Below are 27,891 nucleotides of genomic sequence, written 5' to 3'. Positions count from 1 at the left end.
TAACTTTATGTGTTTTCATGACTCTTTTAATCTTGAAAAGATTTGAAAGAAATGTGTGGATTTCTTTTTTCTTTTTGATCACACCCCTTTGTTTCTGTCTCAGTGTACACAGCCTGTGCTGAATGATCTGATGCCAGATATTGCCATGGGAGTGTCTACATTGTCACTCAAGGACAGGAGGCTCCCAGAGCTTGCTGCAGACACAGAATTACGCCAGCCAGTTTCTGAAGCGGGACCAGGGCCTCCGCAGCATCTCTCTTGTATTCCACAGAGACATACACACACTTCTCGGAAAAAACACACACTAGAGCTAAAACCAGATGGTAGAGAAAATCAGCAGGAATACCCAGATCTGTATGACTTCTCGAATGCTGCTTGCAGACCTTCCACTCCTGTTCCTGGCAGACGCACTCCTTCCCCTTCACATGGTAGATATTTTGGTCCAGACTTGTACAGCCACAATAAGGCATCACCAAATGGCTTAAAGTCAGCTTACCTACCTGGTCAGACCTCTCCTAAAAAACAGGACGATGCTAGGAGAGAATATCCACTCTCTCCTGACGGGCATCTACACAAGCAGAAGAATGAGCCAATACGCCTGGATGTTGTTGAGCAGCCTCCCCAGAGGTCAGACTTTCCTTCGGCAGCCTCAGAAAATGCTGGTAATGGTCCAGCCCATGTCAGGGCACGAACTGCAGTAGAAACTGACTTGACTTTTGGGCTAACACCTAACAGACCTCCTTCCCATTCTGCATGTAGCACCGAAGCTCTGGAAGAACGATCCAGTAGAAGACTGACAGACAGTGAGTCCCTGGGCCACGGAGCTCAGAGGAACACAGATCTGGAAAGGGACGATTCCATTAGCAGAGGAAGGAGGTCGCCGAGCAAGCCAGACTTCCTCTACAAAAAGTCTGCCCTCTGAGAGCAGCTTCCAAGTCTGTGCCTGCAGTGGGAGACATCCTGTCTTATGATGTGACCCAACAACTTACTGACCGCTTTATTGATGCCAGCTCCGCTTCACATTTCATCCTAGCTTTTGTGTGTATATATGTTTATTATACATGGCATGCTAAGAGGGTTGTTTTGAATGCTGCATCTGTCTTTCGTGTTTAACAGTTGTGTGGGGAACATCTTAAAGAGCAAGCAAGCTGGCACTTTCTCTTCTTTACAAATAACTAACTTTTTGCACTTGTACATTTTATTTGTATTGATTTTATAACTGTGTTAAACTTTATTGCTGCATTTAAAGGACTGTATTTTCATACTTTTTTGCATTTTACCTATCATCTACCAGTTTCCATGTGCATTGGGTTGCACACTAAGATGTATTTTCTTACAAAATAGTTGTGTTTATTTTTTAATTATAGAAATTCCAAAGAACAGCACATCAAACGCTCCTCTTTTTCTGTGATTGTTTCAGTTCAGAAATCTTCCTGCTCAGTCTCCATAAATCTGATGTCATCCTTTTTTGTACGTCTTGAAAGCCAGTCTTCATTCCCCACAGCAGGAGTCCAAGCCAGGTCTTGATGTTTTTTTAATTCAGTGAAGAACAGGAAGAAGGAAAGCCTTGGTGTCCAGCCTGCAGCTGCTATGTAATTATAGTGTGCACATTATCAGGACCCCTGTAGATTCTGGAGTAGAATTACTCACTAACTCACTCCAAAAAGGTCTAAGGAAATTGGACCTTAATATTAGAAATGAGTTGAGCTGGGCTTGGGTATGGATGTGCACACCTGTAATAATCCCACACTTAAGAGGTAAAGACAGCAGATGAGAAGTTCAAGGTCATCTTACACTACATAGTGTGAGGTCAAGACTAGGCTGGTTTATGTGAGCCCCTGCCTCAAAAAAACAACAAAGAACAGTAGTAGCAGTGGTGATATCACACACAGGGCACACTGATGGATGTCTGGCTCTGCATGTGATTCACTGTGCTGGGGGAAATGACTGCCTTCGGTTGTCTCGCATTTTGTGGGAAAAAAAACAAAGGGCTTCAGTCTTAAATATTCAATCTTATGTATGTCATTTGGTATTTGTAAGCATACATTTTTCTTAATGTTTTCAAAGTATGGATTTTGGTGTCTTACACAAAGTTATATGATGCATAGTGCTTTACCACCAAAAAAAAAATTATTTTGTTTGCAGTAAAACACTACATGTCCTACTTGAACTCCACCAGAGATGCTGGTTTGGCATATACTCAATCACCGAGCACATGGGCTCTTTCATGATCCTTTCCCTCGGAAGGGCGATGTGTGAGCTAAGGACTGTTTTTGTTTGGTTTTTGGCTTTTAGGTTTTTCTTTTTTTCTTACTCTCTAATGTAAATATATTAGTATGTAAGTTTTCAAATCACTTCGGCATCATTTGAACATTCATTTTGTATTTTTATAAACACAGCCGTAGCACCTAGAAGAGAAGAGACTTCCTGAACATTCTGTGTGGAAAAGGTATTTGGGAGCCTCTTTTCTATGTGTGTACATATAACTAGGAATCAACTCACACTCACTCTAAAACTATGCAGGGCTAGGGAGCCTTCACAAGCTACCATAGAAGTGAATTACACGCACTTTGAAGTACATAGGTTTCTATTGGGTATCAGCAACTCAGATTCCTCCTCAAACTGTAGTTTCTCTTACGGTCTTTTCCTGCTTTACCCTGTGGATATACACTCAGGGACGATCTGACATTTAAACAATCCTAACAGTAGATAATCTCATAGATGGGTTCTTGCCCATCTCTGTATGCCCGGCAGTTGCTGCCACTTGATCTGTTGCCTGACTAGTTAGCTGCTGCTCCTGCATCCGCTGACTGTGGCCAATCCTGGGGACCTGCATCCTGAGCTTGGAGGCTTGCACAGGGCAGGCATATCTGCTATAAGGTGGGGTCACATCACCCTTCTCAAGGTAGAAAACTGCGGGACTCTGCTCATCTTTAAGAGTTGTATCTTTTGAAGCACAGTCTGGGGTCCCAGAAGCAAAACCAATTCCATTCTGTTCCTACCTGTTTCTGGGACCTGTTCGCAGGTTGTGGTTTGTGATTGTTCTAGATCAGACTGTATTGTACAGGTGCTGCAGAGAAGCAAGTGCTCCTCATGCTTCCTCACTTCCTCTGACCACTTTTCATTTTTCTGAAAATTCATTAAATGTGCTCTCCTATCCACAAGATGTAATTATAAAAGTTAGTGGACACTGTTCATAGCACTATTTAATTTATAATGTTTGTTTTTAGTGATTCAGTAGCTTACCTGTCCAAATTCTGTGTATAGAGGGAAATCTTGCTTTAATCTGTGGGATTGTGAACTGGTGTGATTTACAGGAGATAAACAGATGTGCTTTTGTGTGTGATAGGATAGGTGTTAGTGGGAAGTTAGACTCTGTGCCTCTGGCTGTGAACCATCTATGAAATTTTTTAATGCTGTACTTACAAATGTGAAGTGTGAGTAGGGTTGGTCTCAGAAGAGAAGTTATTTATGTGTAACATAAGACTTGGGCCACAGAAACTGGCATTTTTCTTAGTATAGAAATTAGTAAGAACCAAATCACAAAAAACCCAGATCTCCTTTTGAGGCCAGGGACAATCAGGCCGTTTGGACAATCGCCATTCCAGTCCTGCTGAGTGCTGAGGCTGGAGAACCACTGCTTAGGTTCTCACGATGCTGTTGATCCTTTTCTTGTGTTTTTGTTTTAGTTTTGTAATTTTGAAAAATAAATTTAAAGTCGCCTGTGGCTTGTAAGGACGAAAAAAAATCATTCAAAACATAGATAGATCCTTAAATTTCCATGTGCCACCATCTCCCTTTTACATTCCTCTGTTGGCTTTATTTCTGAGTGCAGTCCCTAGGCCTGGGCTAGCCTAGCATTTCATTAACCTGTTGGGCTTTTAGGGCTTGTTGTGCTAAATGATACTTGTCTTCTGTACCTCTTATATAGCTAAACCGAATTCTTGGTTTTGCTTCCTTATTGGCTGTTCTTTTCGGTTTTAATATCGGTCATCTTTTACTGCATTTTCTTTCATTACTTGTTGGAGCACCAGCAATGGGTGCAACCCTTGTACATTTGAATGAAGCTGATGCTACAGAATGTAACAGGAGCTGGGGAATGCCATGTGGCGCCAGCTGGGTGAAGCTGACCTCAGGCGCTTTCTCTGGAGTTGAAGGATCAACATTCCCTGTGTCTACAACAAAGGAGATATGTCCTCATAATACTGAACTTGCCTTTTAAGGGAAATGCATTTCTTGAAATCTGCATAAGACCATTGTTCTGCAACGATAAGGCATTTACATGTCTCTTAGGGCTGAGTTAAGCCCTTTGTAATCAATAGACTATTAATGCCACAGAGATGGGTGCTATTCCCGGGTCTGCAGTGGTTCACAGTGTCTACCATGTAGTTCCTTTGAAGCCTCCTTCAGATAATCTTGCTAAGAGCTATTCTGCACGCCCTAGAGGTGTTTTACTGTCTTCTATCAACACTGCTGCGAACAGTGCTCTGTGAAGTGTAAGTTATTTTGTTCCATCTGTTGTACTAGTTGTCATGTGGTTATTGTCTGGGCAAGTCCTTTGATTTTGTTTTTCCTAAAAAAATATATCCATGACTGTACCAATCTTCCGTATTCAGAATATTATAATGCTGCGGCCACTTCTATAGAACGACTGTTTGCAAGTTTGTGTCTTAGAAATATCTTCTAATATCTTGTGTTCATGTGAGCTCTGAGATAAGATATGCTCTGGAACAGTCCTCGGGTGTGCCTGCACATGACTGTCTGGGTTATCTGAGCAGGCCCCAGGAAATTCTGCTCGTAGAGGAGGCGGCTGCAAACCCGAGGTTCCTGAGCTCCCTTTGCTGTGTCTGTGCCACATCTGGCCTCTACCACCGCGTTTCTTGTGGTTGTGCTGTTAGTGGTAAAGTCAAGTGCCTTCAATGCTAAAGGCTCAGAAATCTTTCTTAAACTGATTTCATGTCCTATGCAAGTGTTTTCTACAGCCTGCATAACCAGTACTTTGTAAAACTTGTTTACGCTTCAATTGTACATAGTGTTTTTTAAAGAAATATATAGTATTTTTATTTAGGTACCTCCAAACTTGAACTCGTCTGTGTGAAACATTGTAAACGATACATTTCTCTTTTGAGTACCATCACAGTTGTACAGAGGTTTTCACTGGTTCTATTTTTCTACTGTTACTGATAAGCATGTAACACTGACTTTATCCTACATATAGTTGGCATTTCAAATAAATGGCTTGTATAGAACCTCCTGAGTTGGACAGTCTGTTCTAGCAGTATGGCATACGGTCTCCATCTACAGATGTGGTTGTACCCTTAAGGGCAGAAGCTGGAGGTTTTCTGCACTTTCTGTCTCATGTTTTCAATTTAGAAACATTTTGATGATGGTGATGATGGTTTCCTTGGAAATTATCTTCTGGCTCATCGTTTTGTTTCACCCAGGACTTTTGAGAGACTTCATTGTACAAATTGGAGCAATGGCCTCCACAGGAAATTCAGCATTCCACCCACATAGTCCAGGCACCTGGCCTACATTGTGCTCAGTCAGTGGGATAAACACGTATCCAGGTACTCAGGCCTCCAAGCTTGGAAGACCTCAGAAGACAATTAGTTCTACCTCAACATTTTAACTTCTAAAAAGCAAAGATTCTGTTAAAAAAGGGAAGCTGAGGTGGGAAGACTGGGCAGGGTGACCTTTAGAAAGAGCCAAGGCTACTGCTAGGCTAGGAGATGCCAAGGAGGTCAGAGCCTGCGGTGGCAAGGGCTAGGCACACATGAAGACTCTGGGACAAATTAGTGGGACCCACCTTATACCTCTTGGATGGGCAAAAGGTTTTGCGATTGGCCCTAATGCTAATCTTAAAAGGTTAAAGTTGTCACAAAAGCATTAGCCAGGATGGAGGGTGGGGCATGCTATTAGCCAGATTTCCCAACAGTGGGGAGAGGCTCAAGAGTAATGCAGAGAACCAACAGAAGATGGGTTCAGGCTACAAAGGGTGCCGTGTTCCATGAATTAGGAGCTTTTGGTAGGCAAGGCAGGGAGGGTCTGATCTAGAGGAAAATGAGCTGGATATCGATCATATTAGTTTGGCTAGGAACTCTCTTATTTTCTTGTTTTTTGAGACAGTGTTTCTCTGTGTAGCCTTGGCTGTCCTGGGCTCGCTTTGTAGACCAGGCTGGCCTCAAACTCACAATGATCCACCTGCCTCTGCCTCCCCGAGCACTGGGATTACAGGCGTGAGCCACTGCACCTGGCATGGCCAGGAATTGTAAGCAGTATCTGACAAGCATATTTAGGTGGTCTACATATACTTCATGACTAAGGGGAACATTGGAAGGAAGATGAAAGACACAGGTGAGGACCCTGGAGGATCCTACCTCCCTAGGTGTTTTAGGGGCCTCAATGACTCAAGGCCCCTACAAGCAGGAAGGAAAACTATAAGGCCCAGCCAAGACAGCTACAGGGACCAGTCTTCAAAATAAAAGTGCTGTGCACTCACACTGTGAAATAGAGAAAATGAGAGAGACTATAAGATACACGTGACAATTCCAAGAGTGCCTACAGAACCGCTCCTGAGAGGGCTACTGGTAGGATGGGGTAGGGGTATTTGGAATTATAGTCTCTTTCTCTGCCTCTGAGTGCCTGCCTCCCTCCCTCCCTTCCTCTCTGTTGCCTCTCCCCCTTCTCTCTCCATAGGTCTGGCTGGCCTAGAACTCACTTGGTAGACCACATTGGCTTCACACGCAAAGATCTGCCTGCTTCTGCCTCCCGAGTGCTAGAATTAAAGGTGTGTGCCTGCATTTCCTGTTTGCTTCTTGCCTTTTTATTGTGCCATTGTACTAGTACATTTTTTATTGTACTGGTTCTTTTTTTAAATGGGGCTCAGAGTTGGGAGGTCAGCTTCAGGTAATGCTAAGCACACGCACCACAAACCTGACCCTGTCAACCCGTGCTTACATTCATTATCACACTGAGCTTGGGGAAGTCGAAGAGTAGTCCGTTCTCTCCCTCCACCTGGAAATCAAGTTCAGGTTGTCCGGCTCAACAGTCTTCACCCACTCTCCAGCCACGGTTAAATTTTCACCTACTAGTACCTCTTCAAATCAAAGGAAAAAGCCTAAAGATCACTTCTCGTGTGGCTACTGCTCCTAGTTTAAGAAGGTCAGGCCTCTGAGTGTTTCAGGGATGACTCCAGTGGGCGAGTCGAGTCAACAAGACTAGTGGGTGGGCAGTCTAGCAGGGTGAGAACATGAAGGTCTCCTGGGCAGATGGCTTAGTGCGCAACAGAGAGGGTGGAGACTAGAGATACAGATCCAAGGAGGTTACTCTCAGAGACAGAGCCTGGGTAGTGATAACCAGCCAGCTCAGACCTGGTCATCAAGTGTGTAGCATGACCATCACCATGCATTTAGGCCCTACTCTGAAGGTGGTTGACCCTGTCAACTCAGCATCACTTTTGTTATTGCATAAACTGTGTGTGTGTGTGCTGGGCATGCGTGAGACGTGGTACATTTATGGAGGTCAAAGAACAACTTCCAGGAGCGAGTTTTCTCCTACCCAGTGGGACTAAAGGATATGAACTCAGTTTGTCGGGTTTGGCAGCAAGCACCTTTACCCACTGAGTCATCTACGCCCTCAACACCATTTCTCTTTCTAAAGGTTTCATCAGTGTTCAGCCTCCACGGATGTCTGTATCACATGTGCCTGATGTTATAAGAGGCCTGAGACGACACTGGTCGGATCCCATGGAGCTGGAACTACAGACAGCCAGCAGCCACCATGTGGCTGCTGGTACTCTGGAAGGGCGACCAGTATCCTTACCCAGAGCCATCTTCCCATCCCTTGGCAATCATTTAGAACTCTTTCTACTCCATGCTGACTTCTCCAAGTTCAGAAATCAGCTGTAGTACCGCTCGTTGTCCTTCCTTTTAAAACATTTTCATCTCGTTTCAAGAGATTGTCATGTTTCAAAAGATAGAATTCCACATCACTCCACCATCATTCTCCATCTCAGATTCTTTCTGCCCCTCCTTTCTTGATGTTCCCTAACTCTTGGAAGGGGCACTACAGACCTCATTTAGGGGTGCTCAGTAGTCACTAATTCTCAGCACTTTGAGCCATCTCCACAGTAACTGGCAGTGACACTCATGTATGACCAGGTACTTAAAAGGTCAGTTGACAGCACATCAGGTCCATTTGCTGCTGTTGACTGATCAGGATGCCTGGCATATCACTGGCTCATAGTTTCCAGCCTATCATTCCCTACTACAACTACAGAACCAAATGATTTGAGACACTTGGTAGTTTCTAGGGCTTGGGTCCCTTTCCTTAATCATCCAGACTGCCAGTAACTTGCTGCATTCTGGCTACGCCTGTGGGCGGTCTTCCTGGCACCAAGGATATCTGCAGCAGGTTTTTAGCTACAGGAGCAGCTCAAGGGTGAGAGAGCGAGCACTTCATTCACCTAACTCGGTGTGGGCAGTCTCCCTCTCCCCATCATTCTCTTTGGCAGTGCCCATCACTGACCTAGGCTGGTAGCCCCTGCAAGCCTCTACCACTCAGTGGTGAGGCTACAGGCATGTGAGTACACCATACTCAAGTTTTTTGTGTAGGTTCTGGGATTTGAACTCAGGTCACACTTGGTCAGCAAACTCTCTTAACCCTGCTGAGCCATTCCCACAGACCCAGGACCCATTTTATAGAACAGCAGGCACAGAATAAACTGCCTCCAATTTTGAACCAGGAGCCTGGGCAGACATTGGGTGGGGCTCAGTTTCTTACCACCAGCAGATGGAGGCTGTGTAGATTTAAACAGGACCAGAAAGTTAAAAACAAACCGGACCAAGAACAATCAGAAAAGCAACTATTTTGAATTGCTTTAATTTGGATTTTACAAAAACCTGATTTAAGTATGTTAAGTTCAGTAATAATTTCTACAAAAAAAAATGTACATACAATGCCAGAATTCCTTAACAGCAACTAGTATCACATTTTTTCTTATGCAAAAAAAAAAGAAAAAAGAAAAAGAAAAAAACCATGCATTAATATCAAGTGCCACATGTTGGCCCAAACCATCTCTACAAGAAGAGACAGCCCAATAATAAGAAAACTAGTTGTGAACAGGTACAAAAAGAGGTTTTCTGGTTAAGTGGGGACTTTTCTTAGGCAAGCCCTTCACTGGCCATTTGTACTTTTGCTGCTCACTGACACTGCGCGGAGCCTTGGTTCTGACCTGTCACAAGCAGACAGGAACTTTTTGGTAGTTAAATCAGACATCTGGGAAGATACAAACTTTGAGGACACACTGGTACATGGAAAGGGCAACTCTCAAGTTCTAAATATCCTCAGACTTGGAAGACCACCCCCCAGGCTGTAGGCACCTAAGGGTTCTAATGGAGCCCTCGCCAGGCCAGCTCAGTGCACACAGGCACTGCCGGCAGTTGGGACCTTCCAGCTCTGCAGGTCAGACCTCACAGCATCTGTTATTAGGATGCTGCAGGCTGTACACCGCACAGGAGCCAGGCCATTTCCTGAGGCCTTATTTGTAGGCTACTTCATCTTGTCCAGGAATTGGAAAGTACTCATGCATACAAATGCTGCACACACACAAAAATATCCACACCAACATGTGACCTAAAGTGCCCTTAATGTACCTCACAGTGTGCTAGGAAGACTCTGACCCTCTAGAGGGTGCAACTTAGGGCTTTGTGGACCAAAGATGTTTTCCACATAGACTGAGGGAGCTTTAAAAAGAGTTCACACCATCCAAAAGACTTCTGTCAAACACGGGAGTTTTACACAACAATCCATGAGGAGCTTCAGACCAGTCAGGAGGGGAGTAGCTGTGCATGCTGTTTACACACAAAATCTCAACGTGTGTGCAGCTGAGGGCTTTGTCTGGAATCTGCAGTCTCTTCCAGGCCTGTCGCTGCCCCACTCACTGCCACGAGGGTCAGTCTGTATCTTTGCCTTCAGCACAGACTCAAGGGGAAAAATAACTTACTGGGGTTCCAAGAACATTTTTCCTAACACAACAGTATCAAAATAGGTCCATTTTCATATATACGTATGCATATCCCTGATAATGTAAAAAACTGGAGAACTCTAAAGCACCCACATGTCACGGGTGGGAGCGTCATTTTTAGGCAGCAGCAAAGGGACTCCCATCTGAGTGGATTCCCCAGAAGCCCGGGGAGCATTACAGTACTAACGCTGATGTCTGAGGACTAGAAGAATGGTGATGAAATTTCACTTTAAACTCATCAGCAAAATTCAGAACAAAGGCTTGATTCCTCAGTCCTGCCATGAGTCAACCTCCCTGCCTCCGATAGATATCAACACCAGAACACCAGTCCTGGCTACTCTGAAGGTTGGTCCAGAGAAAAGTTCCCAAGTCTCTTTAAGCCATAATCAAACCTCACAAGCAATGAGAGGAATCACAGAGCAGGGTTGAGGAAGCTTTGACCCAAGGCACCGTGATCATGGGGGCAGCAGGGATTGTCCCACACAGAAGTTCAGGCTGACAGGAAGAGAACCTGCAAGACACAGAGGACCCTGAAGGCAGTAGCTCTGTGGATACACATTTGGGAGTCATAGAACAAATTGCTAAAAAAGAAACCAATTTGCTTTCTCAAGATCAAATCAAACTACTTAAAACATAAGCAAAAAAAAAAAAAAAAATCCTGGACAGAAAAGCTGAAGTCTGTGGAATGAGCTGAGTCAGAGAGGACGCTTGAGAGACCAGCACGGACACTGTGGCTACAGTTAAGGAGCAGGGAGCTTGACGCCACAGGAGGATGGAAAGGGGACCAAGTCTGACATGGGCCTCTTTATTCCGGAATAGTGGCATTTTTGTGAACCGGAATGAGGAAGCATGTTGCCCCATTCTAGCTGCAATAATACTGCAGCCCATCCACTCTCCTCCTCTTTTTTGACTGAAATTCTTCAAAGAACTGCTGAATGTCTTCTCTCTTAACAACCTGTTGGTAAAAAGCCAAGATGTGAAATAGAGCTATATTCTGTAACAGCAACAAAAGGTTAGAACACTCACAAGCAAGCAAAGGAACCCCACTCCCACTGGTTAATTCCAAAGCCAGAAAAGCTGGTGTGGTGGCACAGTCTGCAATCGTAGTGTAGGAAGACAGCCACAAGTTCAAGGCCAGCCTGGACTACCGAATAGTCTCAGTTTCAAAACCACAAAAATCAAACAAAAAAGAATTGCAGTCGCCCCTCCATTCACCACAGGATTACATGTCGATAAGCTCGCTGCAATGGGAAACTGTGTTGGACACACCCAAGCTATGACGAACCTGAGCAGAGAACACAGTATGCTGTGCAGTGAGCCCAGGCTGTCACCGACAAGAGTGACAGATACACAACTTGAAGTAGTTTTTACTAAGTGGCCACTGCTTTCCTTTCACAGCAGTGGGACAAATCCTACATCACACCACATTTGACAGGGGCCTCTGTAGCTCAGTGTGTAGTTAATGCCATCTTTTTACAGAAATGCTCACTGAGGCCCACAGAGGCTGACCACGCAGTCACCCAGCCAGGCAGCAGAGAGACTGTCATCTCTGTCATTATGACTGATGCATAGATTCGTTTAGATTTCAATTTACCCTTCTCAGGTCTCTGATCACATTGATGGCTAAGCTAATGATAGCTTGATAGCTACAAAACAGGCAATTAGCACCTCACTCCAAGGTCAATTCATCAGCTCCTTAAAAGTACTAACTCCTAGATCTCTCATTTAAAAGGCAAACAGGTTTGCCTTACAGACCTCAAGTTAAAGATAAACAGGCTTCAGATGCCTTCTCAGTCCTCTTCCTGTGCAGGGGACCAGGTGTTCAGCCTTACTCCTAGAACTGCTACTGTCAGGTCTAGACACAGTCTACTTTATTAACACGCTCAAAAACAGGTCTCAGATGTAACTTTCTACTATTCCTTTAGCTAAAAGAACTTACTGTACAGGCACTGTTCCCAGGAATCTCACCCATGTCTCACGGTAAATAATTAGTATGAAGCCTAAGGATACAAAAGTTTAAGCTAGAAAGGAAAGCTTCTAAGAAGATATTTGAGGGTCTAAGATGTTTAACGGTTGGTAAGTGCAAGTTATAAAGGTTTGAGGGTCTAAGAAGGTGTTTTAAGGTTGGTAAACGTGAATTATCAAAGTTGCAGGTTGTAAAGATGATGTAAGGTATCCTAAATAAGTAAAAATGAGTTAGATTTCTTCCTGTTACTATGCTACTGTCGTATTAAGACTGTTCAGAGCTTTGACATTAATCACTGGGTGAGCCCTGATTTATTAATCCAACTCTAATAAATCCACTATACAATTTACTATTATGGTTCTAAACTCAAGATTTTAAGTTTCCTTTTGTTTGTCTTTTAAGTCTAGACTTAAAAGTTGTTTCTCACTGTGCTAAACTTGTATACATCTTCTGGATAGAGGAGAAAAAGCCTTCTTCCCCAGAGCTCACCTTAAAGAGTGTTTATGCTGTTAACACAAAGCTGTATGTCTATTGCCTTTTCTACAATGTATATTTCACTACAAGCAATGTTGATACTAACATGTTTAAAACTTATCTTCTTTGTAAACTTAGAAGGAATTATTGAAAGCCACAGGAAATTCACCTGAATCCACTTCTCAGGACAAATGGAATCCAGGTAAGTATTGCCAATCAGCAGCCTAAGTTTCCCACCTATTGCCTATTCCAGAGAGTGGGACTCCCCTCCCCCAACTACCAAAACAATGGGTCCAAAAGTTTCAAATGTGTGCTGAGACTGGATAGGCCCTCTCGGCATCTGTGCTCCCCATTTGTGGGGTGAAATCATGCTGCTGGGACCCTATTCCTGGCCTGCTTTCCAGCCACCCAACTGCTACATTCCTGCCCCCAACACCAGCTGATTGGTGAGCTCCCCTCCAAGGTTGGCGCAAATGCTCCCCTTTGTCTAAGAGACTGTTGATCGTCTGGCACCTCTCTGGTTCACTGAGGAACAGAGGTACCCCCAACCATGGCTTTCAAGGCTATGGTTAGTCCTTCTCACCAACCCTCATACAGACACCAACCCTGAGTGAATAATCTTTTTCTGGCACAATTTCTAGGTTCCTTTTCTCACGCGTTGAAAATCCTAGAGCTAGGTGAAACCATGTCTCCAGGCATCTGCCACATGGCCCTGGCACAGCTCGTAACGACCTGCTCTGCCAGCTTGTGCCATCTCGTCTCTGGTTCTCCTGTACTCTGGGAGACAACCCAGAGTATGGCCAAACTAATTTACTTTGCTCTCTTACCCATGGGAATCGCATCTCCCACTATACCCGCAGGCTCTCCTCTTGTGTGTCTCCTAGATAATTTCAGATCCCTACAACTTAGTGCCCGCTTTAAGTGTTTGTAAGCTTACCAGCCTATGCAATCAAACTTGGCCTCAATTTCCCTTAGATGACAGATTCAAAACAGGATCATTTTAATTACTGCCAGCAATTGAGAAAATGGAAGGAGGTTCCCTATGTTCAAGCTTGCTCTCCCAAAAAGTTTCAAATGTACACCTAAAAGGAATATTCTCCCTAACCTTCTTAACTTTTTCTCCTGCCCATATATATGCTCCCATAGCCTGTCAGGTCCAGGTGTTTCCTACATCTAAGACCGCGCCAAAGCAGCCACCCACAGGTGCTCCAGTCTAACCTCACAGATTGTGTCAGCTAGACCTGCATTTTCTGTTCACAGATGTTCTCAGATCCTGGACAGTAAATACAACAGCCTGCTCTTCCTGGGCTTGACCAACATTTCAGCATTTGCCCACAAAATCAACGCCCCAATGTCAGCCAGAAGTAACCAGAGACAATTTGATTTCTTTGCCCCTTGTCCATTTATTATCCACAAAAGGCTTGAATGTCAGACCCAGGACAAACAGCTCCAGGTTCACCCAGCATTCCTCAGTCCCTATCTGCTGCAGGGAATGGCTAGCATACCCTGCCCTATACACTGAACTTTCCAGGGAAGGGGCTTCCCCCTGACCATATAATCCATATGTTTTGGTATGGGCTCTCTCTCTCTCCCTACCTTCTTCCCTCCCTCCCTCTCCTTCTCTCCTTCCCTTTCTCCCCTCCCTCCCATCTTCCTTCCCTCCCTCAATTCTCCTCTACTCTCTCCTCTACCCCTCCCTTGCATGGCAGCCAAAAGAACCTATATTTATATACGTTAACTTGTCTTGCATGAGAAGCAGTCCAATGTCCTCATTCCTACCTTGCTTAGCAACGTGACATCATCACCTGCACCACCAGGTGTGTGCCAGATGTAAAGAACCAACCAGTCACTGCTTGCTCTCTCTGCCTTGGTTTCTCCCCTCCCCTGTGCCTGGGGACAACCCCTCCCCCATCTCTCTTTCTCTCCTCTCTTGCTCTCTGCCTCAGTTTTCTCTCTCCTTCCCTGTTTTTGGGGCGACCACCCCCGATCCATCTCTCAATGTCTCTCTCCCTCTCTTCCTATCCACCCCCTTCTCTTTATCCCCATTTCCGTACAATAAATCTCTTCAGACCAGTTCTCCTAGTTGACACTGTCATCAACCCTCGACTAAAATCTATACAATCTCCTTGCCTTAGCCCAAATAAATATCTATGGCCCCATTCCTTGGGACCACTGAACCTGGCCAGGAGGCAGGGTCTAATAAACCTGCCTTTATCTACTTTTGGTCTAATCTGGCCTATATTACATCAGAGGAAACCTATTTATTAGTAAGGACCCTTGATGTTTCACTGTCTCTTACTGATCCTTCTTGGCCTGCCAATATCTCTACAGGTAGCTTCTGCATTAAATGTTCGCTATATAGCCAGGCACTGTGGTAAACTCCTGTGATCCCAGCCTTTGGGAAGCTGAGACAGGCAGCTGGAGAATTTGAAGCCAGTCAAGGCTATATGTAAAACTCTTGTTTCAAATTACAAGCAAACAAAGGTAAAATAAAAAATTTTAAAAAAGAAAAATTGAAGTACTCCATTTATGTTGCACAATTTTTTTGTGGGGGGGGGAGGGGAGGGTTCGAGACAGGGTTTCTCTATATAACAGCCCTGACTGCACTGGAGCTTACTCTGTAGCCCAGGCTGGCCTCAAACTCACAGAGATCTTCCTGTCTCTACCTCCCAAGAGCTGGGTTCAAAGGCATGAGCCACCATACCAGAATTACTTTAATATATTTTTCTTATCAATTTTTTAACATTAAAGAAAATAAAGAATTTATTCAAAACTAACAAAGCTATGATTAAGGTTCTTTAACTCAACATACCGTGCCTTCATCAGCAAATCTCTTCAGGTAGTCTTTAAGCTCAGTCTTCAAGTCATTGTATTCTAGAACAAAACCACAAAAATACCTTAAGTTCCCATAGGCCATAGACTTTTTGTTTGTTTTTTATTTTATTTTTATTAATTACAGTTTATTCTCTTTGTATCCCAGTTGTAGCCCTCTCCCCACTCCCCTCCCAAGGCCATAGACTTTTAAAAATAAAAGATTTGTCACTGATAGGCAAGTGCATTAACAATTTATACTGTTTAACAAATTATAATGTTTCCTTAAAACCCAGAAAAACTTATTCTCCACTTCTCTTAACTCTCAGATTCCCTCCTTGTGGTATCTAGAGCCTTATATTTAATAAGAACAAACAACCCAGAAATGTCCACACTCTATAAAGACTAGCTGAGGCGTCTGTAAAGGGGTCCTAATTTCTCAGCGAATCAAGCTCCTCAAGTAACCTTGAACTCATCAGACAGCCTTCCCACCCATAACCCCCCATACACACTTTGGTTTTTAGAGACAAGATTTCTCTGTGTAGCCCTGGCTTTCCTGGAAATTGCTCTGCAGACCAGGCTGGCCTTGAACTCTGCCTCTGCATCCCAAGTGCTGATACTAAAGGTGTGTGCCACCACCATCCACATTATCACAGATGAAGAATCTCTTAAACACAGGCACTATCACCGAAAAACTTTTAATCAGGGTCTCAGAATGTGTGTGTTGTGTGCTCTTGCACGCACAAAAATTCAAAGAACAATAATACATGTATATGAAAATATCATAATGATGCCTATTGCTTGTATAGAACTAAGAAAAAACAAGTTTTTAGTCTAATAATGGTAAAAAAAAAATTTAACTGGTTACAAATAAAAGAGAAATGATCAATGCTATAAAAGGGACACAAAGAGGGCTGGAGAGATGGCTCAGAGGTGAAGAGCACTGGCGGCTCTTCCAGAGTCCTGAGTTGATTCCCAGATATAGATATCTAGATAACCATCTATAATGAGATGCAGGTATACATGTAGGCAGAGCACTGTATACATAATAAATCTTTAAAAAGAGTGGGGCAGCGGGGGGAGGGGGGCACACAACGGTCATAGAATCCAAGCGGAAAGTGGCTGAGACTGAAACACTGAATCACAAGACCATGCATGCCAGAAGAGGCCACCAGATCATGTTATAGATGGTGTGAGCCACCATGTGGTTGCTGAGAATTGAACTCAGGACCTCTGAGAGAGCAGACAGTGGTCTTAACCTCTGAGCCATCTCTCTAGCCCTACTTTCCTATTATTATTCTGTGTTCAGATATCTACCCTTAATTTCAATAGTACATGTTGTGGTTTGTCTGTTTCTTTCTCTCTCTTTTGAGACAGGGTCTCTACAGTGCCCTGACTGTTCTAAAGCTCACTATGTAAACCAGACTGGCCTCAAAACACATTGAAATCCTCATGCCTCTGGCCCCAAGTGCTGGCATTAAATGTGTGCCCCACCACAGCTAGCAAAACTATGTTTTGTTTTGTTTTGACTTTGTAATTTTTTTTTTTTTGTTTTATTTTATGTGCATTAGTGTGAAGGGGTCAGATCCCTTGGAATTCAGTGCTCGTAACCACTGAGCCAGTCTCTCTAGCCCCAAAACTGTGGTTTCTTAAACATTAGTGAAGCATGAAATGTTGATGAGCCATTGGTAACAGCAACTGACTATTCAGCTTTATTAAAAATCAAACAGTAGCAAAGGACTACTACATAATTCTAACTCACATTATACAAAATCAGAAACATAGTTTACTATCTTTATCCATGTTTCTGCATAATGAAGGAAACGCAATAAACAGTTCTTACCACAAATGAGCTCCACTTGCTGGACTCTGTTCATGCTGCTGAGAGTGTCCATCAAAGGGTCCCTTCTATCCGCTGCCTGGTCACTCTTGCCTTTGTTCTCATATGCCAGAACGGTATCATATTCATCTGTCAGGAACAGCACGTCTAGTTCTCTATACATTTTCTTTAGAAAGAAAAGAAAAGAAAGAAAAAAAAATTCTGTTTCCTTATTTAGAATGTCATTTTCAGAAAGCCAAAGTCAGGAGAATAACTAACAATTCCATTTATTTTTAAATTCACACTTAGAAAACTGAGCCTCAAAGTTGCCTTTTGAATTTCTACTTTTGGCCCAGATCTTTTCCAGAAATCTTCCAACTTCCACAGGACTATGGTCTATGCAGTCTGAATTTACTAATTTTTGAGCCCTTGGTTTCTGAGCAATTCTATGATACAAAGAACTGGTTACTTATTTTTATGTGCACAAACATTTTGCCTATCTACATGTCAGTGAACTACATGAAGGCAGTGCCCACAGAGGCCCAAGAGACTATCAGATCCTCTGAGACTGGAGCACAGATATTTGTGAGCCACCATGAGGGTGTTGGGAACTGAACCTGGGTCCTCTGCAAGAGCAGTAAGTATACTTACCCACTGAGGCACCTCCAGGCCCATGTTTTCTACTAAAACTTGGTAGAAAGCATCACATAATTCCTATTTTCCTCTACAAGAACTCAGTCTAAGAGTGTGACCTTATAAATTTGGCCCATAGGAAATTCAGTGTCCCCTGAAGCCCTGTATCAATCCATGAATAATTTTGCTGTGTATAATCTGTGAGGGTCAAGTGGAACCAAACACTCACCATACAATCTTGGCAGGTGCACAACCTGCTGCGCCAGTTCAGGGGCCAGTAGGTGGCAGCATCCTTCTTTACAAACAGCTTGGCTTGAAGCTCCTGAAGTCTGCAGCCAGACTGTGACTCACTTTTGGTGTTTCCATTCTTAAGCACGGTCTGAAATAAAATTAAATTTTGAAGCATGAGTCTCTGTATTTCTAAATTTAAAGAAATAATTTTATTCTTCTGTGCATGGTGCTTTGTTGTATGTCTGTGTACCATGCGCATGCCTGGTGTCCATGGAGGCTATGAGGGGGAACCATGTGGGTTCTGGAAGTCAAACCCTACGTCCTCTGAAACAAAAGCCACTGCTTTTAACCACATGCACAGCTGTGTCCGTGTGTGTAGAAAGGACCTGACAATCAAGTGTCTTCCTCAATCATCTTCCCCACGTTGTTTGAAACAGGATCTCTCACTGAACCTGGAGCTCACCGATTGGCTAGATTGTCTGCAGCAAATTCCAGGGATCCTCTCATATCCAACTTTCCCGAACTGGGATGCAGGTGCACAATGCTTGGTTTTGTTGTTCTTTCAGACAGTGTATCACTATGCAGCTCAGTTATAAGCTGGAACTTGCTACATTGACTAGGTGAGCTTCAAACTGAGAGCTCTCCCTTCCTCTGCCTCCTGAGTGCTGGAATCAAGGTGCCACCATGCCCAACAATGTTTTTTCACATGGGTACTAGAGAACTAAAGTCCTCACACTTTATGACAAGCACTTTACCACCTCCCCAGCCTATGCCCAGCCTTTTGTCATGGGCCCTACAGATGGCACTCAGCTGACTAGATTCACTTCATATGTGGCTTGAATTTCCTACAGTACCTGGAGGTCAGACTGAGAACTAGAGCTAGCACATGGCTCATTATTCTGCTCTGCTTTAGCTTCCTTGCCAGCATTCCTTTCAGGTTCTGGAGCATCTTCTTTCAGGGTATTATCTTCATGGCCTCCATTTTCAGGCTTGACAAAGTTTTGATCGCCCATCCCATCAACATTCAGCAGCTGTCCATCATCTTCAGCAGATATCCTGGAGACTAGGTTCAATGACACACACAACAGAGCTGTACATAGGCCTCTCAGACCAAGAAATCACACTGTTAAAATATCTCAGACTAGGAGAAAAGCTAACCTGAATCTCTGTTAATAACAAGAAAGGAATTAGCACTGCTTTTTAATATTATGCTTACCTAACTCAAATAAATGGTTCATTAAGAAATATTAATGTGTATATAAACACTTTATACATAAAGAATACACTACAGCTGTTTAAAAAAAGGGCTAACTAAAGAAACGAGGCAGTGGGAAGGGATTTAACTAAAAGCAGAAGAAACACAATTCTGGAAAACACAAGATTTTATTTGGGAGGAGAGAATTAGAAAGGGTGAGTCTAGAGACAGATGGGAAAGAAGCTAACGGTAGGAAAGTGTTGCAGCCTAGGGCGAAGCACCTGACAGGGTAGGGGAAGACAAAGAAAACCCAGGCTGGGACATGAGGATCCAGAAGGCTTTAAGGCCAGCCTGAGTGACAGAGAAACCCTACTTGGAAAAAAAAAAACAAAACACATATACAGAGCTTGGGGCTTAGAGGACAGCTCTTGCCCAGCTTGTGTGAGGGTCTGGGTTTGATCCTTAAGAGTACAAACACAACAAACAACCAATCAGCCGAAAGCAAAAGAAAAAAACTCAGTGGTAAACACGTGTAACTCAACGGTCTGCAGCCATCTGAGCTGTCTCTGGAAGAACGAGCAGAAAGAGCTGTGACTGCAGCAACCTTGAGGTGAAGCCAGAGAGCTTAGGCATGGCTCTGCTGCTTGTAGCTCCTGTGGCCAAAGTCCCCGAAGGGGAGGACAAGGAAAGAAGGTGCGCAGCAGAATGTCAGCGTTAGCAGAACAGCACGCAGAGCACTGACGACCACCACGCCAGCTTATGACTTAACTCCATTTCCTTACCTACACAACATGCTGTTTCCCCATCTGCAGCGGGGGGGGAATACACATACACTGCAAAATCCATATGGGAAAAGCCAACCTCCAGTGCAGGAGTATTAAAGCGTGTGGCTTTCAGAAAGTAATTAGGTCACAGGGCCTTCTTTTACAACTGCAATCTGCATCTTAGAGGAGACTGTATGCTCCCTCTCCATGGCCAGAGGACACACACAAAGTTCCATGTGTGAAGAATGGCCTTCACACCTGGCACCTTGACCTTTACTGTCAAGAACTGTAAGCAATATTTACTACTGACAAGTCTAAGGCATTGTATCACAACCCTGTAATGACAACCCCTTCAAAACAGGTCTTATATTTAACTACTTACTTTAGTTCTATTTATCTTTTATCTTTCAAAACCCCAACCAAATACTACCTCCTGAACTTTCTCTAACTCTGGTTGCATCACTACTCTGCACCATACTGCTCAAGTTCACGTTTGTTCTTGGTGGGCTCCCAGCCAGTCTAAAAGCACTCAGTGGAGAAGGGACATAGCTGGATGCTTCCTAGATCTAAAATCCAGTTAGAAATACATTCTAAAAATTTTGGATTGAACACAAATATTTCACAAGGACAAATTTGCATCAGATCAACCTCACAGAAACACTTACCTGCCAACTGGGCAGCATAAGCCCACAAGAAAGAACAGCGCTTCATACAAGCCTGGCACACCATCTCTTGGAAATCCCCATTCTCAGGCGGAATGGCACCGAGATGCTGTGGATATAGAAGCAGATGTTTCCTGTGATCTCCACGTCTTCTAGAACGCCTATTGTTTCAGAAACAGATACTGCAAAAGTACACTGATCACATCTTTATCAAAAGAAATGTAAAATAAAACAAAATATTTTTTTGAGATAGGGTCTCACTATGTAACCCTGGCAGGCTTGGAAATTGCTACACAAACCAGACTGGCCTTGAACTCACAGTTATCTGCCTCCAGAGTCTAGGATTAATGGTGTGTTCTTTGACCCAGTCAGTGAGCCATTTTTCAGCTCCATTTATTTATTTTTGTGACAGAGTCTCAGGTAGCTGAGGGTGGACTTGAACTCCTGATCTTTCTCCCTCCACCCACTAAGTGCTTGTTCCATCATGTCCCACTGGACACATCTTAAGGTCGAGGTATCTCCTTACCCTGCCATGGAACCAGTCTTCACAGACCACACACTGAATCATCTCATCTGGAACCTGACGAAAAAGCACTTTGTTAATGACTGTTCTGAATTCTAGGACATGAGAGTAAGGGTGGCCCGCAGGAGAATTAAATAATTCTCTAGCAACTCCATGAGAAATCTATCCATGTAAGAGCAGTCAAAAGGACAAATCCATTCTACATGAAGTAGCTTGCGCACAATTATCAAAGCTCCTTGATATCCTTGATAGTAGAAATAGTATACACCAACAGACCATGTGAAAGATGATTTTCCTTTTATCTTAGGATTAACATCTTAATGTTTTTCTGTCCCTTTAATGTGATGGCTTCTTAAGAGACAAAAATAAATAAATAGGACACCCAATAGGCAGAAGTTTTGTTTTTCTTCCTGCCTCTCAATTTATCAACTTTTTTTGAGGGGGGTCCTCTTTATTTTAAAAGTGCTATAAGAAACATTCTGCCCCATTCTTTAAAATATCTAGTTTTTGGAGATATTTGTTGGTGCATCAGTCTCTGCATGGAGAGGACTTAGACCCCCTACTTAGATGTAGCCAATAGGCAGCTTAGTCTCCATGTGGGTTCCTAAGTAAGGGGAGCAGGAACTGCCTCTGTCATGAACTCAGTTACCTGCTCTTTGATCACTTCCCCTGGTGATGCAGCCTTGACAGGCTATAGAGGAAGAGGATCCAGACAATTCTGATGACACTTGATAAGTTAGGGTCAGATGACAAGGGAGGAGGACTCCCCCTTTCAGTGGACTAGAGGAAAGAGGAAGGGAGGGAAGGAAAAAGGATAGGACCAGGAGATGAAGGAGGGGGCTACCATCAGGATATAAAATGAATAAATTGTAAAAAATAAAAATATATTTGTTAAAGATACTTTTAATTTTCTCTTGTATATAATTTGGTTCACTAATATGGTCCCAGATGATTAAAAAGCCAGAAAAGTGGAAAGAAAATGATAGGCAAGTGAGAGAGAGAAAGAAAAGTCTGCTCCAATGTTTTATTCTCATAATACACAAATGGAAAAAAAATCTAAAACGAACAGCAACAACAAAACCCTAGTTCGGTTCTAAGGTAGCTTGAGATTATTTTAAACTTCTGATTCTCTTACCTCATCTTCAGGATCAGGGTAAGGTCTCTTACAAATGCAATATAATCCAAAAAAGTTGTCATTGTACTTATTGCAAGAATTTACCTTTGATTTGTCCTGAAAGAGAATAAATTTCAGTACATATGGTACATATAATGGTCTAATAGTATGTATATGGACCAGTTTATCTGAGCTGACACTAAACTGGGATTTCAAGACACTTCTTTTTCTTTTTCTTTTCTTTAAGATTTATTATTTATACAGTGTTCTGCCTGCATTTGTGCCTACAGGCAAGAAGAGGGCACCAGATTTCATTATATCATGGTTGCTGGGAATTGAACTCAAGACCTTTGGAAGAAGAGCCAGTGATCTTAACCTCTGAGCAATCTCTCCAGACACTCTATTGTTTTTTTAGTGGTTTTTTTTTGAGACAAGGTCTCTGTGTAAACCTGCAACTCACTGTGTAGACTAGGCTGGCCTTGAACTCATAGATCTGCCTGACTCTGCCTCCCAAGTGCTAGGAATGTAGGTAAGCAAGTGTCACCACATTTGTCTTCCCTTTTCTTTTTTTTTTTTTTTAAGGTTATTTTTAGTGTGTGTGTGTGTGTGTGTGTGTGTGTGTGTGCACGCGCATGCACACCTATGTTCCTGCACAAAGGTATGTGCACATGGCTGCAGGTGCCTGTACAAACTAAAGGTGTCAGATCCTCTTGGAGCTGGAGTTACAAGCAGTTATACCTATGAATTGAAATCAGGTCGTCTGGAAGAACAGTACATGCTCTCATCTGCTGAGCCATCTCTCAGCTCTGAAGACATTTCTTAAATGCAGGTATGAAAGCCAAGACTGTCAGGTTATTAGGAGGCAAAAAGAAGGAAAAGATAACCACTGAGATAGCTCAGTGGTTAAGAGCACTGCCTGCTCTTCCAAAGGACCGGGGTTCAATTCCTAGCACCCACATGGCAGCTCACAAATGTCTATAATGCCAATTCCAAGCAATCTGACACCTTCACACTAATGTACATTAAAAAAATTAATCATAAACTTAAAGGAGAAAACAAGGAGGTTTTAGCAATTATTAATGAGCAATGTGGCATTCTCCTTTCTCTTGCATCTACAATTTCCTGAGTTCTTTAAAAGCATAGTTTGGTTTTGCAGACAGCTCTTTATAATTACCATAGCTCTTCATCCAGTCACATGCTCTAAAAGCCTCAGCATGCAGAAATAACCAGCATAAATAAAAATCAGCTTAAAAAGTATCTCCTCCCAGACCTTTAGCATTAACTATAATGTATACTGTAGACTCCCAAAAGGTTATCTAGTTTTTCCAGCCAAATAAAAGTGAAAACACTCAAAAATAAATATTTTGGAAAAAATATGTATTTTTTTTACACTTTGGTAAATACCAACCTCAGCCCATTAATTGCATTTTTAAAATATACTTTTATTTTTTATATATAAATTTATTTTTTATATTTTATTCACTTTAGATCCTGATTGTTTTCCCATCCCTCATCTCCTCCCAGTCACACCCTCCCTCCCTCTTCCCCCTTATGAGCATTTTATTTATTTTTATTTTTATTTGTGTGTGTGTGTGTGTGTGTGTGTGTGTGTGTTGGATCTCCTGGAGCTAGAGTTCCAGGTGGTTGTGGATGCTGTGAACTAGATCCTTGAAAGAACAAAACATGCTCTTAGTTCATGAGCCATCTCTCCAGTCCCTGCTCCCACATACATTTGTAATCACCAGGCTTACTTACAGGAAATAATTTGCATTCCAAATTTTTAAATTTGCTGTTTCCACAATCACAACGAAAATTTCTATTAAGAAAAGAAGAATATATATTTAAGTTTTCTTTTTTAAAATTAATTACTCTTTCAATACCAATCATCACTTCCCTTTTTGACTCATTTCTAAAATCTAAATGGTAGCCTTTTTGATGTTTGTATCTTATTTGGAATTTTACAACAACCAACAACAACAACAACAAAAAACACTTTATAATTCAAGACATCACTACACATAAAAAACAAATAACTTTATCACTCTCACACACAAACAACTGAAATAAAAAAGGGAAAAATGAGTAGTTTGATCTAGTACTCATAATTAAAATTTTAAAAGGCCTACAGAAAAACCATTCCCGCTTATATTAAATTTTACCAACACACAATTACTCTGAATGAAAAGCAAGATTAAGAAGGCACTGTGATTGCAAAAGAATCTAAACTTTTAGAAGACATCCAGCAAAAAACTTTACCTTTTTGTGTATAGTTCAAATAGTTTATGACTTCCATGGCATTCATAGCTGCAAGCCAAACAAATTCCTGCCGGTTCTTCTCCCTCTGGTGTGCAGGTACTACAGGCATACAGTGCTTGTCTCTTCACTGAGCCCTAAAGACCAGCCCAAAACAGGAAAGAAAAAAAAATAAAAAGTTATGCCACAAAGGATCAAAACACTATTACAAACTCCAGCTCTATACTGGTGCTTGTTTTTATGTAATTTTTTTCTTATAGCAATAAGTAAGTTTAAAACCTGTGGATAAACTAACTGATCTGTTTAATCATTAACACATGAAAATAAAGGTAAGTTTACATGGGATTGGGAGAGTAGCATCACTTTTTTGGGGGGACAGGGGGCCACTCAAGACAAGTCCTGGCTGTCCTGGAACTCCCTCTGTAGGCCAGGCTGGCCTCAAACTCAACAGATCTGACTGCCACTGCCTCCCAAGTACTAGATAATGCATGGGCCACCACCACACAGCTCACTTTTTTTTTTTTTAAAGAAAATGTTTATAATTCAACCCAAGAGGAAAAATTAATGCATAAAAACAATGATTTTAATTTGGGGTGATATATGGGGAAACATCTAGAAGAAGAATGTAATGACGCCCACGACTTACTGTCAAATAACAAAGAGTAAGAAAGGAAAGAATATTGAATAGACAAATGATTAAAAGCAATATATTCACAAGGGATACAGATATTCATAAGACTGTTCTTTCACGTTATCTGTAGATTTAAAATATTTAAGAATTAAAAGGTGAAAAAAAAAACAGCCGAAACTTAGAAATATGGGTAAGGGGGCATATGTCTCCCCAGAAAGGATATTATAAGCATACAACAACATGCCTGGCTTTTTATGTGGTTTGTGGGGAATGGCACGCAACCACAGAAATTTCTACTTTACTTCTGTGGAGCCAGTCAGGTAGCTCTGTGGGTAAAGGCTCTGGATGTATAAGCCTGGAAATCTGCATTCCATCTCCAGAATCCACATAAAGGTGGAGACAACTGATTCCACAAAGTTGTTCTCCGGTGTCTGCCTGCACTCATTCTGTGGTACGCACACACACTTTTTTACAAAGACTGAATCAACGTGAGGTTAGAAAGATGGCTCAGAGGTTAAGAGAACATACTGCTCTCACAAAGAACTAGCATTAAGTTCCTAGTACACGTTAAGCAGCTCACAGCCCCTAACTCCAGCTTAGGGGAATCAGGCTCCTGCGGTCTCAGGGCACCTGTGCTCACACACATACCCACACAAACAATTAAAAACTAAATCTAAAAAAACAAAACAAAACACCTGCCAGGCAGTGGTGGTGCTTGCTAATCCCAGGAGGCAAAGGCAGGCACATCTCTGAGTTCAAGGCCAGCCTGGTCTATAGAGTGAGTTCTAGGACAGCCAGGACTACAACAGAGAAAAAAGAAAAAAACAGTAATAAATACTAAATGTCTAGAGATATGACTTTAAAAAACAAAAACCTAAGCCTTTAGTCCTAGCACTTGAGAGAGAGGTGGGTCTTTGTGAGTTCAAGGCCAGCCTGGCCTACATAGCGAGTTTCAAGCCAGTTAGAACTACTCAATGTGTCTTTGTCTCAAAAAAAAAAAACAACAACACAAAACAAAACCCACAAAAAAATTAAAATGTTAAGCCAAGCATGGTGATGCACACTTGTAATACCAGCAGTACTTGGGAAGTGAGGGCAGGAATCAAAACTTCAAGGTATATCTGGTCTACATAAGACCCCATCTCCAACAACAAAAAATGTTAGGTTAACATTTTATGAAGATAAATATAGTAATTAACAGCTGACATACAGACTTAGGACCTTTCTTCTTCCAAGGGAGGGGAGGGGGCTTAGTGGTCATTCAATGAAAAACAGAGAAAAAAAAAAATGACTGGTCCTGGGTTGCAGTTCCAGATGAGTGGAAAAAAGCAAAGGACGTCACTGTTCCTTGATATGATGGAGAATGTTTATTATAGATAAAAGGAAGAGCATAGCTAGAGGACATCTGGAAGAATCCAGAGTAGACAGGACCCTGCGCTGGAGCCCTGTGAGGGGAGGCAGAAGAGAAGGGAGAAAAGGGGGGGAAGGGAGACAGGCAGGGACAGCAGCCAGAAGGCCCAAAAGAGAGCTGGGTAACCAAAATGTTTGGATTATTTAGGGAAGAGCAACTGGGGGAAGGCTAGCCCAGACCCTGGGCCGTAGGGAAAATGGAGCAAGGAGAGCCCAGGTAGGGACTGAAGGACGTGGGGAGAACCTGGTGGCCAGCCAGCTTTGGTATGTTAAATAAGGCACACAGCCCTTTGTCCTGGGTTGGAAACCTAACACAGATCCTTTAATTTAAATGCCAATGACCATTCGGTGACTGTTTCTGGGATGTAAGATTTATTCAACAATTTCGCAGTGCAAACCCAACTGGGTCAACAAATACAATTTCGACTTCGGTTCACACCACACCACATCAAGCCTCTTCCCCAGTCTTCCACTCCACCCACAGGCATAGTTGCCTGTTTCCTTCCACCAATTCTCGCTCTTTTTAGTTTCCTTCCTACCCACCCTTCTTCACTTTAGTACTTGGACGGTAGGCGTCACTAATCACTACATCTCGGCCTCTCAAGCTCTTTTTCACATGGTCACACAAACACCAAACGGATCCTTTTCTCCTCTCTTGGCTTTCCAGGGCCACCTGATATTCTAATTCCAATCTACTCCCGAGGGAGAGGGGGCGTCACCCAGCACATAAACAAGGAACTCCGTTTAACCGGAAAAAAGCACCAGCGAGCAGTTAAACTAGACTGCAGAAATGTCTAGAAGGCCACCCTCACCGGAAGATTTTCAAACCCGGCCCAGGTACCCTTTACTTTTCCCTCACGGTGCCTAATCAACATTCTTTAGGGTGGAAGAAGTGGGCGCAAAGAATATCTGGGTTTGAGTGGTCACGAGGATAATCTCGTGGAAAGCAGGCCACCAAGAGGCGACAACTCCACGACCGGAGCCTGTAAGAGTCCCGCCGTGGGGCGGAGGGAGAGCCCTGCCGGCGACAAGCTGAAGACGAAAGGGCAGCCGGGCCGAGGCTGCCCAGGGTGCAGGCCCGCCGCGGAGCGTCGGGCGGATCGGGCCGCGGCCGGCGGGAAGCTGGCAGGGCGGCGAGAGCAGCCGGGCCGTGCGCACCTGCGAGTAAGAGCACTTCTCCGAGTCGCTGCCGCCCAAGACGGCGCAAGCCTCATTCTCCAGCTCCTCGTCCTCCTCCAGCACGTCCACCAGCGACACCACGGGCTCCAGCTCTGCCTGGCAACCGGCGGGGCTCTCGGCTCCGGCCATCCTCAACTGTCACCGAGCTCCGCTGCGCAGCCCAGGCGGACGCGGGAAAAGTGGCCGCCAGGGGCGTCGT

The 27,891-nt window shown here is 43.2% G+C and overlaps 2 protein-coding genes across 2 annotated transcripts in view; one reads left to right on the top strand and one right to left on the bottom strand.

Annotated features, from left to right (window-relative positions):
• The window catches only part of Btbd7 (BTB domain containing 7), a 90,360-nt gene extending 85,111 nt beyond the window's left edge, over positions 1 to 5,249 (top strand). Inside the window, exon 11 of the mRNA XM_021658662.2 lies at positions 104 to 5,249. Within this exon, the coding sequence (XP_021514337.2) occupies positions 104 to 922 (819 nt within the window). The 3' untranslated portion in view covers positions 923 to 5,249. The remainder of the gene's footprint in view (positions 1 to 103) is intronic.
• A 3,618-nt stretch (positions 5,250 to 8,867) lies between these two features.
• Positions 8,868 to 27,891, bottom strand: Ubr7 (ubiquitin protein ligase E3 component n-recognin 7). Its single transcript, XM_021658669.2, has 11 exons — positions 27,672 to 27,891; positions 24,476 to 24,609; positions 23,975 to 24,035; positions 22,241 to 22,336; positions 21,109 to 21,162; positions 20,586 to 20,691; positions 18,816 to 19,024; positions 17,960 to 18,109; positions 17,122 to 17,284; positions 15,280 to 15,341; positions 8,868 to 10,982 (listed from the first exon to the last, which is right to left on the bottom strand). Exons 1-11 carry the CDS (start codon positions 27,819 to 27,821, stop codon positions 10,890 to 10,892), a joined length of 1,278 nt encoding a protein of 425 aa, XP_021514344.1. The 5' UTR covers positions 27,822 to 27,891; the 3' UTR covers positions 8,868 to 10,889.

The sequence above is a fragment of the Meriones unguiculatus genome, chromosome 7 (genome assembly GCF_030254825.1).
Source record: "Meriones unguiculatus strain TT.TT164.6M chromosome 7, Bangor_MerUng_6.1, whole genome shotgun sequence".
In the NCBI taxonomy this organism is placed as follows: domain Eukaryota; kingdom Metazoa; phylum Chordata; class Mammalia; order Rodentia; family Muridae; genus Meriones; species Meriones unguiculatus.
This window is presented reverse-complemented; position numbering and strand designations above follow the sequence as displayed.